Source organism: Pinus tabuliformis, chromosome Q (assembly GCF_031772625.1).
Source record: "Pinus tabuliformis cultivar Carrire ecotype Pingquan chromosome Q, CPIR1, whole genome shotgun sequence".
Classification (NCBI taxonomy): Eukaryota; Viridiplantae; Streptophyta; class Pinopsida; order Pinales; family Pinaceae; genus Pinus; species Pinus tabuliformis.
The window spans coordinates 645,097,229-645,112,226 of NC_142296.1; the positions used below are offsets into that span (position 1 = coordinate 645,097,229).

Sequence of the window (14,998 nt, forward strand, 5' to 3'; positions counted from 1 at the left end):
GGGAGGCTGACTTTTGCCGGCTCTACCTTGCGAAGATGAAGGATCAGAGGAAGTATCATAAGAAGTGGAAGGCTGGTGGGTAGTTCTAGATTGTTCTGACTGTTGATTCGACTGCTCAGGATTAGTGGCGATCTGGACTACATTAGTTGAAAAGAGCCATACAGGGAGGCCGATTGTCAATCCTGGAAGCGACAATGTAGCCATATGAGGCGCACCAACATCTCCCCAAGAGGAGAAGGGATTTGGACTTCCGCTAAGGTTACTTCCTTGGTTGGTGGGCTCCATACTTTTCAACTGAAAGATCAACGTGGGAATAACAGGTGATTACGTTCCGCTTAAAATAAATTTTATTAACGACGCTTTTAGACACAAACTTGCTTTTTCATGTTTTAAGAGTCGAGAAAAAGCTAAAGATGACTCTAGTCGCCTTCGATGTATTAACGAGCCCGAAGTGACAAATGCTCGGTTGGACTTTTTCAGTTATAGAGTTTGAAAAAGGCCAAAAGAAACTGCTCTGGAGATCTAGGCAGAGGGTGTGCCAAACCTTTCGCGAAACCACAGAATACGTTTTACGGTACGGGTGGTCGATCTTCGTGAATGCTGTGTTCACTGCATCGCGATCAGTAGGGTGGCCGACACGGTTTCCTAAGGATAAAGGATAAAAGCCTATAGGGGTCTCCCAATATACGCAACGGTACGCGGGAGCTCAAGTCCGTGTTAGTGCCACCGACTCTCAGGAGGAATCACCCACCTTCGTAGAGATCGACAGTCACTATGTTTAACGATGCCGGAACACGTCTCTACCTAGACCTCTAGATGTTTGCGTTAAATTCCAAAGCGTTGTTATGTAAATTGAGTTTATTTTAATGTTGATCTTTCTTAACAGTTTGCCTTTCAGGTTCGCCACGAGATGTATATATACAACTTCCTATATGCAATCTAAGAATGAGAAGCAAATCTTTTCAAACTTTCAACTTTGAAAACCTTAATCTACTTGAGGGAAAAGAAAGACACAACTTTTTCCACAGATCAAAGAACACACACTAAAATGCACATTTTCCTAAATCGTCAAGCATACAGTCAAATGCAAAATGCACAATGCATGTATTTCTTTTCGTTATCCTTAATGTTGATGCTAGACAGAAAGGAAACTGTTGTATAATTTTGAATCTAATTTCAAGTAGAAATAAACAAGCTTGTCCACAATCAAAAAGACACCTTATGATAGACTTGTTTAAACACAGGAAATGTATAGATTCAAGCCATAAAAAATGAAGAGCAAACAAACTCAAACAACCATGAACAGTAATAAAACTAGCTCATAAGATCACAAAGACACTTTTACAGTTCAGGATCTAAGAGGCCACAGCTATACTGGTTCGCTTTTCACAATGGGAAACTGTAACTGAAACAAGAAATACTGAAAGAACATTCACAGTTTCATCACACAACTGAGGCGGAATAATGTCAAGGAGAAGTGGTCTACAGCAAGTACAATGACCAGCAAGCAATCAGCTAAAATTCAGTGCAAACAGGGCCAAGACACAAAGCGAAACCTCTGGAAGACAATGGCTAACTGGACCAGCGCAGGTTCTAGTCTGCCAGTTTCACTCTCAGCGCAGTTCCCGAAGGGAGCACCTGCGCTGTAATGCAGACTGCCTATGGACAGCCTGCACTGACTCACGAGAGTTTCGTCTACAAAATTTTCCGGGTCATAAAAAGCTCAAAAATGCACTGTTTTTGCTGAAATAAAAAGCTATAGGTCAAGTACAGGCTAAGGTATGATCAAGAAGATGAAGATCTATCACAAAGAGTAAAGAGTCTTTTGTAGATAAGCTCTTCAAATCTTGAATCTGCTCAGCAAATGAGCAAGAGTAGCAGTCCCTCTACTTCGCTTTTGATATAGTCAAAAGCTTTTCGATTTGGTACTCTTTTCTTCAAGAAATGAATAGCAAAATACTACAAACACCAACAAGATACTAGGATCCCCAGTGGAGTCGCCAGTTTGTTGTGGGGAAAAGTATCCGATGCGGATGACCCTATCCCCACTCTAAAGGTGACAGTCTTTAGCAACAACTGAAAGTAAAGCTTTGATGTTTTCCTTTATGAAAGTACAGAGAGAAGGAAGAAATGATTAACCAACCTGGTGTCCTTCGCTTAGTCGATCTTGATCCTCTCTCTTTGTCTCTTGTTCCCAGCTCCTTGCTCTCTTTGCCGGTCCAGCTACACACAGATCCTGCACAAAACAAGAGAGGAAACTACAAGATACATGTACTCATAACTGATGCATGGATTATAGTGAATCAAATATACATGTAAATACAATACATCAATGCAATACAAGTATATAGGAGAACATGCAAAACTTTATTGATAGAAGTAACAGGGTTCTGAGAAGGTTACAACCAATGATGGCTCCAATCCAGCAGCACCTCCCCAGCAGCAAGAACTCTCCTCTTCACCTCTAGTAAAACAATCACCCAATAGCTCTAACTGTAAACCAACAGCACCTCCTTGCTTTACACAAAATTCCAGCCTCCTTAGACCTCATAGAAGAGCTCTATATATAGGAGAGAAGAAGAGAGGATGAGTCAGCTTGAGACTGACATGAAGCTGCCTTGTGTCCTCTCCCTCTTCAGTTAATCTTCAGTTCTTGAGTCCACTTGGAGATCCTTGGTTACACATGGTGATCAAGTACCTCTTACTCATCACAGGGCGAATCTCATGAACCAAGTGTCAGTTCGGAAGCTTCCTGGGCAGTTGACACCTTGCAGGATGACTGTGCCACTTGGCCAATCTCGCCCAGCGCAGGTAGCCTTCATTAATCTTGACTTCCAGCGCAGGTACAAGGAGGGACAGTTGCATTCTAGCGTAGAAGCTCAGTGGAGCAGCTGACATGATCCAAAATAAGCCTGTTTTGAAGTGTTTTCAGGTGGAGAACTGATTGGAAGTGCTGTTGTTTGATGACCTTGCTCTTTTAGGGGTAAGAACAACATGTTTAGGGACTGAGGATCCCTGTAATTATCGACATTTCATGCTCCATGATGCGAGGCACAAAAATGTCTATAACAACATCTCTGCCATCGAAGCGACCGGTCTCTCGGGAGGGTTAGTAGTCTTATGGGATCCATCCTGGATCAAGGCAAAAACATATAGATGCTTGGCAGGAATTCTGATCACGGCAAAAATGAGAGGACACCATTTTCCTATTAATATCCTCAATATATATGCCCCCTACAAGAACAGAATGCTATTCTGGGAGAATATTTTGGACTCTGAAATTTTTGATGTGGAAAATTTATTGATTGCAGGGGATTTAAACCTCACTTTAAGCATGGACGAGATATGGGGCAGTAAAAGGAAGAAGGATCCTCTTGCCGAAAGGATTAAAAATGAATTACTGAAGAGAAATTTTGTTGACATCCTCCCTCCTCGTATGATCCCGACATGGGAAAATGGCAGAATTGAGAAAGCATATGTTGCTAAAAGGCTGGACAGGTTCCTTATTCATGCTAGTGTGATTGATTGTATGGGTATGCCATTCTCATCAATTGAAAACATCTTCATTTCATATCATAGGCCAATCATTTTAGGCTGGAAGGAAAAAGTTTCAGGAAAGGATACTCATTCAAGTTTAATAGCTCTTTTCTGGAGGATCCAGGCTTTAATGACCTCATCAAAAAAACATGGAACGAGCTGGCAAATAATAATCTTCCACGCTCTTGATGACATTTAGGGACAAAATGGTTTATATGCGTAAGGTGGTGAAAAAAATGGCAATATGAGAAAAGGCAAGCCAACAGAAAAGAGCTCAGGAGCATTCAAAGGGCTTTGGACATGGCATCGGAGGCGATGGCTACTCATCAATTATCTCTTGAGGCGAGATGTCTTATAAAGGAGATGCAAAAAAAAAAAAAAATAGAGCAAGAGGAATCTTTTTGGCGTTTGAAAAGTAGAGCGATATGGATAAAAGAAGGGGATAAGAATACAAAGTTCTTTCACAACTTTGCAAATGCCAGGTGTGAAAAAAATTCCATATGGAAGATAAGAGATGGAAGTGGACAGTTCATTTATTCCCAACAGGATATATCAAATGAGGCAGTAAGTTTTTTTGGTAAACAGTACCAAAGATCTGAAGAATGTAGGTTTCAGGATATTCTATGGGGCATTGAAGTTTTTCCACAGATGTTTGATGAGGTAACTAATGATAAAGTTTTTCAACAAATCTCTGAGGAAGAGCTGCTTGGAATTATGAAATCATTTAAAAGAGATAAATGTCCAGGGCCGGATGGCTGGACAATTGAGTTTTTTACTCATTTCTTCGACCTCTTCAAAATGGATTTGTTAAGGATGATAGAGGGTTCAAGAATGGCGGGTAGTATCAATCCAAAGGTTGCTTCCACCAACATAGCACTCATCCCGAAGAAAGATGAAGCAGAGTCTTTTATGGACTTCCGGCCGATCTCCCTGTGCAATATCTCTTACAAAATTATTGCAAAAATAATTGCAAAGAGAATAAAAGGAACATTATCCAAACACTTAACATCAGAGCAGCATGCTTTTCTTAAAGGGAGGAACATACAGGATGCGGTGGCAAGTACTCAGGAAGGATTATTTGCTATTCAGGCAAGAAAAAGAGATGTAGTCATTCTTAAGATTGACCTCCAAAAGGCATACGACTGCCTCGATTGGGGATTCCTAAGGTGTTTATTGGCAAAGATTGGCTTAAAGGCTGGTATGACAAACTGGATAATGGCATGTGTTGAGATGGTGAATTTTTCGGTGATCATAAATGGGATTCCCTCTCCTTTCTTCTCTGCCTCCAGAGGTCTCCGCCAAGGGTGCCCCTTATCACCACTTTTATTCATTCTGGCGATGAATACTCTCAGCCTTCATATCAATAAGGCTGTAGAGGAATCCAGATGTTTTCCGCTTAAAATATGCAGGAGCATTTCGATTTCCCATAATCTTTTTGTTGATGACATTATAATGTTCGGAATGCTGTGCAGACTTACATGGCTATGTTACTATGAGATTTTAAAAAACTTTCAAAGGGCAAGAGGCCTTCAAATAAATTACGAAAAGTTTGTCCTTTTCCATAATGATTCATGCCAGGATGAGGTTGAATGGTTATCGGCTCTGTTTTGAATCAAAGCTCAATCTATCAGTCTAGGATTAAAATGTTTGGGCTTTCAGTTAAAAGCCGCTGGTTACAAAAAGGCGGACTGAGTATGGATATTAGATAGGTATTACAAGAAGATTTCCGCCTGGCAATACAGGTACCTTTCTCTGGCAGGAAGAGTGATCCTCGCCCAATCGGTTTTAAATCGGATGGTTGTATACTGGGCTCATTTATTCTTCATCCCAGCAAGCATAATTATGGCAATGAACAAGCTTACGGCGAATTTCATATGGGGAGGTCAAGTGGGTAAAAAGAAATTTCATCTCTCAACTTTATCCAATATTTCCAAACCGAAGAGCTGCGGCGGATGGGGGCTTTTAGACTTAAAATCTTTCGGAAGGGCTTTACTTTGTAAAACTTTGTGGAGAGGCATCTTTGAAGATGGTCCGTGGAGTAATATAGTTCGGAACAAATATCTAAGAAGGAAGGATTTGGCATTTTGGCTCAGAAAGAAAAAGTTAGGCTCTTCTAAGGGGTCTCCTGTTTGGTTAAGCCTCTGAAAGATTGGCAAATTTTTTTTGGGAAATTTATCTTGGCACTTTCAAATAGGTAAAAATATACTCATTGGGAAAGACCATTTTATGAGTGGTGCTGAGGCGATTGAGTTTCAGGATTCATTACTAAATTTTCTCCACAGGAAAGGTTTATTTTACTGGGAGAGTCTAATTGCAGGCTGGCAAGGCCCGATTCCTCTTTGGAAGGAAGCTGATTGTATGGGGATGCCGACAGACATAGCTTTTCAATGGGATCAAATCAGAATCCGTCTTAGGAACTGTGGAATCTTTCGCACAAAGAATTAGGACGGTCTCATATGGAGAAGCTCGAAAGCTTTGTCTGCTGTACAGGTAAAAGATGTTTATAGAGACCTGATTGGCCTTAAGCCTTCTCTCCTTAAGCCTACTTTCCCGCCCATCCTCTGGAAATCGGGATGTCCCTCAAAAATGATCCTTTTCTCCTGGTTGTCCTTCCACAATAGAAATCTCTCTTGGGAAAATTTAAGAAAACGCGGATGGCAGGGTCCTGGTGTTTGTCCCATCTGCTGGTCTGAAGAAGAAAGCAACTTCCACCTTTTTCTAGATTGCAAGAAAACTCATCTTCTTTGGAGGACTCTGGAGGAATGCCATGGTATCCAACATATGTCTCATTCCTCTATTTCAGATGCATTTTTATGGAGCAGTCTTCAAAAAAAATCATGGAGATCAATCTTCATCATTACTGTATGGTGTATCTGGAAGTGGCGCAATAAGTTTATTTTCAACAGTAAGGCCTCCCCTTTTCTGGAAATCATCTCCATCATCACTTCCATCTATGAGTCGATTCCGCAGTGTCTATCCAAGCAGCCGGAATAGAATGGAAATGAGGTTCAGCAGGAACTATCTCCTATGCCAAGGGCTTTTTTCGACAGGGCTGAACAGGGTGGTCAATGTGGCTGTGGGGTCATCATCTCGGCAAATGAAAATTGTCATTTTCTCATTTATTGGAACGGGGGGAGAGGATCTAACAACAAGGCGGAAGCGATGGCCCTTGCTGGCCTTCTTCATTTCTGCCTCTTTATCAATCTCCAGGATGTTTCCATTTTTGGTGACTCAAAGGTCATGGTTGATGGTGTTCTTGGTAAGAATACCATTAGGAAGCTGCAGCTCATTGGATGGATTGACAGGATCAAATATTTATGGAACAGATCCAAGGGAGTTTCCATTCATCACATCAAAAGGGCCCTTAACTAGCGCGCAGATGATTTATCAAAAAGGGGTCTTCAGGCGGCTCCAGGCTTATGGTTCATGCAGGTTTCCTATGAGGGCAATATTTTCTCCATTCAGGATTTCTTTCCTCCTGATTTTTAACCTTGCTTTTGCTTCGGTTATGGTTATTTCATCATTTTTTGGTTTTGATTTCTATTAAGTTCAGATGATTCTCTCCGGATGATGAAGGTTGTCATCCTCTAATGTTGCTGTTTCCAGTGAACGCAGGTTCTCCAAGCTTGATGTCTGCAATCTGGCTTTCTTGTTGTGGGGAGCAGTTTGTTATGATCCTTTTTGTTTCTTAGTGGTTAATTTTTGTCTTCTCTTCGATCAGTGAGACTATTTTAGACTCTGCCCTATCATGGCTGTTAGTTTTTTGTTCTCTTGGCATGCACTCTTTGATGCTTTCCAGTTTTGGCTGGGACTTATTTTGGTGTTAATTTCTCCATCCCTATGCATAGTTTCATATATATGAGGAACAGTTGTACTGGTATATAATGTTATATTTATATTTCTGATATAAATACAATTACGCTTTTTTCGACCTGAAAAAGAAAAGTTGACGTTTTGTTTCAAGAGATTGTTCTACACATATGAAGGTACGCTCTTGAATTGAAATGTGACCAAGGTGGCGAACAATATTTCCTCTTACATTTGGGAAATTAGTATTTTATTTTATTTTATTGAGCTATTGAGTTGGTTTGTAATCTATTTACTTTATGTTTACTCAAAATGAAATTTGTTAGAAGGGTTTTAGGTGAATTAATGTGACTAAACCTCATATAAATGGAAGATCACTTCATTGTTATTTCTCATCATCATTTGTTAAAGTTATTTTAACTATTCTTAATAATATAAATTAAAAATATAATTTTTTTTTATTTAAAGAAAAGGAGAAAAAAATAATACTTAAATTTTAAAATGTTAAAATCATTTTTTAAAATTAAAAAAAGATTAAATAACATTTGACACAATTTATTCACGTTACATGATGTACCAAATCTGCTACATAAATGCCTATAATATATAAGTGACGGATGCCATTGAGATCTCTAGGTAATGAGAATGGAAGGGGTAACATTGTTGCTTAAAATATTTCCAAAATTAGAATCCAAGTCCATAATGTAATTTTCTCATTATAAATTTTATGTATCAATCTAGTTGTTAGACCCAAAATACTATCAAATCCTTTTTGCACAGTTGACTGTGGACAATTCTGCTGCGTCAAAGGTTTATGCAAGCATTCAATACTTTCTTTAATACTTTCTGCAATGGTTGTTAGTGCATCCCAATAACAGTATTCACCCCGTGTTCTCTAAATTCCTCATTATAAATTTTATGTATCAATATAGTTGTGTCACCCAAAACACTGTGGACAACTCTGCTACATCAAAGGTTTATGCAAGCATTCAATACTTTCTTTAATGGTTGTTAGTGCATCCCAATAGTAGTATTCACCCCGTGTTCTCTAAAGTCGGTGCATTATGCTTTTATACATTACTTCACTTATAGTGAGGTTAGTTTCTATAATGTCATTTTCATGAACTGTTTTTGAATCGTACACCACAAGATATTGTATTTTGTACATTATTTTTATGCACTATGTAATTTGAAACCATGAAAAAAATATTTAACTGAATTTGAGTAATTTGATTTATAAGACATTTTGAGTTGTCTTAATCTAATGGTTATATGTTTTGGAAATTTTTTGGAGCATATTTTTTGGTTAGCTAAAATTTATAGGAATCATTAATATAATTTGTCAACTCTCGCACATGGCATCTCTGTACTATATGACTATACAAAGATCATTACCAAATAAGAGTGAAGGCCCTTAAACCAATCAACTTTCACATACATAAAATTTTAAAAATTTTAAAAATAAATTAATTTGGTTTGGTAAAGTTAACTTTATACATATTCATTTGATTTTTCATTCAAATATCGATTAATACATATTCAACGTATTATCAATACGTTATCCCTGCAAGTGGAAAGATAATAAATATGAAACTGATAGTATATGATATGAAAAGATTTAAGTTAATTAATCAATTTAAATTAAATTATATAACATAATGTAAGTAGTTAGATGATTATATGCCTACTAACCATATTATTTTAGTGTATCCATAATTGCTACCAACCACAGAGTTAATTGAACCCATGACCTCCCAATAACTTGAACAATTGGGCTAACTCTCAAGGTTACCTACCATCCATCCATTTCTTACTTATTGATAATTAAATTTAAAATTCTTATACATGACAAAAATATGATTAAACAATGTTAACTATTCTTCAACAAAGCTCATAAAAAATATTTTTTAAAAATTAGAAATATGACCATATAATGAATACATATGTCTATTATATACAATTAGCACAATCATATTACTAATTTAATATGGTTGATATACTTAGATTAAGTGTAGTTAGTGTGATCCAGAAGTATGACCATATATTGAATCCATATGTCTATTATATACAATTAGCACAATCATATTACTAATTTAATATGGTTGATATACTTGGATTAAGTGTAGTTAGTGTGATCCACATATTGAATACATATGTCTCTTATATACAATTAGCACAATCATATTACTAATTTAATATGGTTGATATACTTGGATTAAGTGTAGTTAGTGTGATCCACTTGAAGGGATCACTTTGAGTGACACGAAGAGAATTGAACCCATAACCTTCAAATAGAAAAGGTGTTTTAACAACAAGGAATTGACCAATTGAGCTAACCCATAGGGCTAATTAACCACTATTAATATAACATTGACCACATTATAATGTTTTATAAGATTTTTTCTAAAGCATCATTTCTAATTTGAATAGCACTCACTAAATTGCCCTCCTAAACTGTCAAAACTTGGTTTTAAATAAATTATTAATTTTACATTCAATACATTTATATACTTTCTTTAGAAATAAACTAATTAATTTAATATTAAATTTTTAAACTACTTTTTTTTAATTAAAATTGAAACTTAATAACTATACCGTTATTTAGAATTCAAACTTAGTAACTATGGTTCACAGTATGGAAACTTATTTTTTCCCTTCTTGAAATTACCCGAGATAAATATATCTTAACAATAAACCATTATATCTAAAAAAAACAGGTTTACAAAAAGCAGGCTTGTTTTATTACTTTATGGTCTATGCAAGGAATAAGCAGCCTTGCTGGTTTCGTTTTATTTATTACTTGCCCATCTATAAGGTTGTTTCTTATGGTTTGGTCACACCAGATTCACTGAAAAAGGAGTACGGACATTATGCTTTCCATCGCTCCACATTAGTGTACCGAAAACATATCCTTTGGTGGCAACCTTGGTTGCTTTAAAAACTACATCGAAAGATAGCTTCTTGGAAGTTTGACAGAATTGAAGAATTTGTGGAGAGACCTTCACACTCAGACCAGGAGGTGCACCAATGGTAACCTTGTAAGTGGGTGCGAGATCAGGACTAATGTTTGTGACGCTTCTGCTTACAATTGTGCTCCCATTCACAATATTTAACTTGGAAATGGCTATACTTGGATAGTTCATGTTACTGATCAGATCCACCTTTGCACTGGATGGACACCTATAGGTTTTATTTGCAGCGATGAGCTTGATATTCTCAGTGTCCAGACCGTAATTACACAGAAAGTGGAAGTAATCATTGGTTGATGTTTCATATACAAGTCCTGGTTGCAGAGCTCCGATTGGATTTACTACTCTCGCTCCAAAATCAAATGGCGTCCCAGCGATATCTGATGCATTAGTCAATAATTCTCCCATATTGTTCCTTACAATGGCTGCCATTTATATTAGAGTGCAGATGTTAGAAAGAGAGGCAGTTGTGAAACGAGATTTTTTGTGACATATATACATATATATGCTGACATTGAAATAATTAAATATCCATTACCATTAACATTGACTACAATCACTAGTTGAACTAATTCAATACTTGACTTCAAGGATGGCCCTGGACTAACCCTAGGAAAAAAGTTGGTTGAAGGGATTATGCATTTCAAGAATAAAACCTGATCATAAGTACCTGTTTTCATCAGGGCTGATCTGATAACAGAGGGGCTCCAAGTAGGATTCATAGATTTTAAAAATGCAGCAGCTCCGCTAACATGAGGAACTGCTACGGATGTTCCAGACATCATGTAAAATGTGGTAGACATCTTCTCTGGAAGAAATGGGCCTGGGTCTAGATAATCCGGATTGGCATCATCCGATGCAGCAATGATGTTCAGACCTGGTGCGCTGATGTCTGGCTGCAAATATCAATTGAAGGATTGAGGTTGTGATGATCTCTCATAATTAGCTTCTGAAATGTAATTGGACAGCACTTACCTTGAGAATGTTCTGGGTCAGCGCTCCAGGACCTCTTGATGAAAAAGATGCAACAATAGGAGCCGGCTTCTCATTTGCAACCGTCGTTGATGGAGTAATTGTTGCAACATGATTTCTATAATGACAAGGCTTAGAAGATTATAAGCAACCACATTGTAAGATTATAAACAACCACATTGTAACATGTGAAAAGAGAAAGAACTGTAGGCGAACGCACCTGGTTGAGTTTATGTAAGAAAATATCTCTTTTGCAGACGATTTACTTATTGTAGTCCCTGCTAAGGTACCGTAAGCATATGTTTCATATAGCTGTAAGTCGTCCACGACAATCATCCCTACAGCTTCAGTGAAGAACTCGATTTCTGATTCCATGGATCTCGTCGATGTAGCTGTGTCATTTGCAATACAGACTACAATCTTTCCTTTCATTTTGTTTTCATCTAAGCAACCTGGAATACAATTGCTGCACAATACCTTCCTTTGAATTTCCCCTCTTCATGAAAAATATAATTATAAAATTCCAACATTGTGTACTTTAATTTACCTTGCCGCTACTGGGTCAAAGGGTCGTCCGTCACAGGACTCGGCAGGTATGCTTCCTCCGTACACAAGCGGGTGCACGGCCGATTGGCTGAGATTCGAATAGGTGATGCCCTTACCCTAAATGCACAGTACAAATCTTTAAAGCCAAATCCCAAAATACTGGATCTACAAATCATGAGAAATGTTAACTATAAAAACAGGGCATGCTCTTGAATGGCAGAATCTATTAGTAAAGTTGTGAAGAAATGAAATTATTAATTGTTGTGTAAAGTGAAAAAACAGTATACTATTGCCTAACACTTTGTTCTCACCTGAATAATCTTTCCGTTGCCTAACACAACGTTTGACTGGAAATCTCGCTCGATTGAGGTCGCTCTGACTGTAAAAATCCATGGCGCAGAATTAACCACTGTTTTGGAATCTGGTCCATTGTTTCCCGCAGAGGATACAACTAGAATTCCTTTGTGAGTAGCATGAAATGCTCCTATGGCAATTGGATCGTTCACAAAATCGGCCTGATTACTGGAGTCACTTCCAATTGAGATGGATACAATATCCACTCCATCTTTAACTGCATTGTCAAAGGCAGCTAAAATATGCACACCAGGGCACCCATAGCCCACCCCACAAACCCTATACATGGCAATTCTGGTAGAGGAACTGGCCGGTCCACCTCTGGCTGTTCCCTTAGCGAGACCATTATAGTTTGCATTATCCACAAAGCTCCCAGCTGCAGTGGAAGCTCCACCTCTGGCTGTTCCCTTAGCGAGACCATTATAGTTTGCATTATCCACAAAGCTCCCAGTTGCAGTGGAAGCTGTAAACGTGCCATGGCCACTATAATCTCTTGGAGTCATTATTGGTGGGAATACAAATTTCGGTTTAATACTTGTCACCAAATCCAAGTCCACTCCATCTGAGTAATATCTTGCCCCAATTATTTTCCTGTTAAAACAATTACATTATGTTAGCTGTACTGAATCACACCAGAGTAGAAACAACGAACTTATTTCAGTTGCATAGGTCACATGTTGCAGTTAGAGGCATTGAAATCGTCTCCCTCAACGCACTTTCCCTTCCACCGCGAAGGAACAGGGCCCATACCCTTATCACTGAAGCTCGCTGCTTCCGGCCAAATGCCTTCAAGATAAAATTTTATTTTCTCACAAGTTATATGAATTTGTTTAAAAAATAATTACAAATCGTTATAATAGGTTTATTTAATTTCAAATCTACTTAGGTATAAAAAAAATTGCACCGGATTTAATGTCTTAAATTTCTTTGATGTAAATGATTAATAAATGAAGAATCAATTTTTAATTATTAATTATAATTTAACCATTTATTTTATGTTATTATTTTTTAATTTAATGGAATAAAATCAAAACCTTGAACAGAATATTATATTAAATCCCTATCATACTAAAGTAGAGAGTGTGTTTTAGGACCAACTAAACTATAGAGTGTTTTTTAGGACAAGCATATTACTCTTAACATATTTCAAAGTTTCATTTAATTAGATTGAAGATTTTAGAAATTGTTAAAAATATGTTTTCAAATTTGGTTTTCTCAATTGAATGGGGAGAAAAACAAGAGAGTGAACAAAAAAACATTGACCCTACACATATTCCAACTCCAACCACATTTTTCTTTGTTGAATAGGGTAAAAAAAAACTCAAAAAATTAGAATTGTAGAGTGTTTGATTCATTTTTTTACGGTGGAAATGGATTGGGTAACATCAAGAACCTTGGGCAGCCAAAATCCTAAAATTTGACAGCTATAACTCAGATTTTCAAAAAGCTATGACAGATTTTGTCATAATCTTACCTAAATTTCCATTATTCTACAAACTAATTTATAATATTTTTAAAATACACTTTTCAGAATTAATAAATATAAAACAACACCATAAATGTCTTTATAAATTATTTTTTTATATATAAATTTAAAATAAATAAACATTTTCATTATTATACTAATTCTCAAATAGTCAAATTTCAAATATTTTCCCCTAACTCTACAATCAAAACTGAACTTAACCAAATGGAGTTTCAAAAGACTAATATACCTGTATCTAGAAACCCTACTATGACATCAGTGCCAAAAGATTTCGGTTGTCTGTAAGAAGAGCCTGCCATGGCCAAGTCTTTTTCTAAGTAGTCCCATGAGTGCGTTGTATGAAGGTTTAACACTGGATCAGGGAACACTGATAATACTCCAGCTTTCCCTGCTAAATGGTGGGAATTTATATATCAGAATAGGAATACTCATTAACAACAACACTGGTTAACGAGACGTACCAACTAATGCAGTCGCTTGTTCTTTGGATAATACTGTTGCGAATCCATTAAAGGCATAAGTAAAGCTACGCACCAGAGATTGCTCTGCGTGTATCGGACTGCAAAGGTTCAAATACCCCCCAACACACTCATAAATATAAGAACAATAAAATCAATTCTGAAATTTGAATATTTATTTCATAATTTGATACCTTTCGAGAAAAGACGAAAGAACCTGCAGATGACTGGTTACAAGCTCTTCTTTATTATTGTTGAGTAAACTCCCCATGTATACAATGTGCACCTGCATGCAGATCAGTAAAACTAGCGACATTAAAACTGAGTAATCTTGTAGCGAAAAGAGAATTAATTTGAAGAAATTAAGAGTCTGTACCTTTCCATCGTCAGCAATGGCGAGGCCGAACAGCAGAGTGCAGAGAAAAAGCAATGCAAAACAAAGCTTGAACCCCATCACTAATATTTCTCACTACTATCTACTCAATCTGAACGGTCCGTTGTAAGACTTTGGTGGATGGCGGAGCTTTATTTAATGGAGGAAGAATGAGATCTAGCAGAGTGAGTAGTGTCTGTAGTGGATCTGATTTAGATTCGTGAGAGTGAGTGGTGTCTGTAGGGAGAATGAGATCGAGCAGAATGAGTGAAATCCTTGCAGGGCCAATGTTCAACGTGCTTAAAAAAAAGTCGCAATTGCATCATAAATTTGAGAATGCACGAAATGATGATGAGAATAAAATATACACAAAAATTGCACGTTCATACTCAGGAAGGCGTTTTTCACAGTGGAGTCCAGCTCTCCCGATGGGACAAATTCTCTCTTCCCGCCATTCATTTCTTTTAACGCGCTTACCCTTTTTACTGTGTGCTGT

The 14,998-nt window shown here is 37.3% G+C and overlaps 1 protein-coding gene across 1 annotated transcript; it reads right to left on the reverse strand.

Annotated features, from left to right (window-relative positions):
* Positions 1-10,024: 10,024 nt before the first annotated feature.
* On the reverse strand, positions 10,025-14,658 carry LOC149221140 (CO(2)-response secreted protease-like). The gene is made up of 12 exons (XM_089385013.1): positions 14,506-14,658; positions 14,324-14,415; positions 14,133-14,230; positions 13,901-14,059; positions 12,860-12,971; positions 12,580-12,776; positions 12,143-12,504; positions 11,833-11,948; positions 11,506-11,751; positions 11,289-11,403; positions 10,984-11,209; positions 10,025-10,738 (listed from the first exon to the last, which is right to left on the reverse strand). The coding sequence occupies exons 1-12, from the start codon at positions 14,581-14,583 to the stop codon at positions 10,179-10,181; spliced, it is 2,361 nt and encodes a 786-aa protein (XP_089241139.1). The 5' UTR covers positions 14,584-14,658; the 3' UTR covers positions 10,025-10,178.
* Between the last annotated feature and the right edge of the window lie 340 nt (positions 14,659-14,998).

Excerpts from the sequence above, each read along its gene's own strand:
- LOC149221140 (XM_089385013.1), bottom strand. The coding sequence starts at position 14,583 with ATGGGGTTCAAGCTTTGTTTTGCATTGCTTTTTCTCTGCACTCTGCTG. Across the intron at positions 11,949-12,142 it reads GCAACGGAAAGATTATTCAG|GGTAAGGGCATCACCTATTC; the intron begins GTGAGAACAAAG and ends CTGTGCATTTAG. Across the intron at positions 11,404-11,505 it reads TCTTACATAAACTCAACCAG|AAATCATGTTGCAACAATTA; the intron begins GTGCGTTCGCCT and ends TTGTCATTATAG.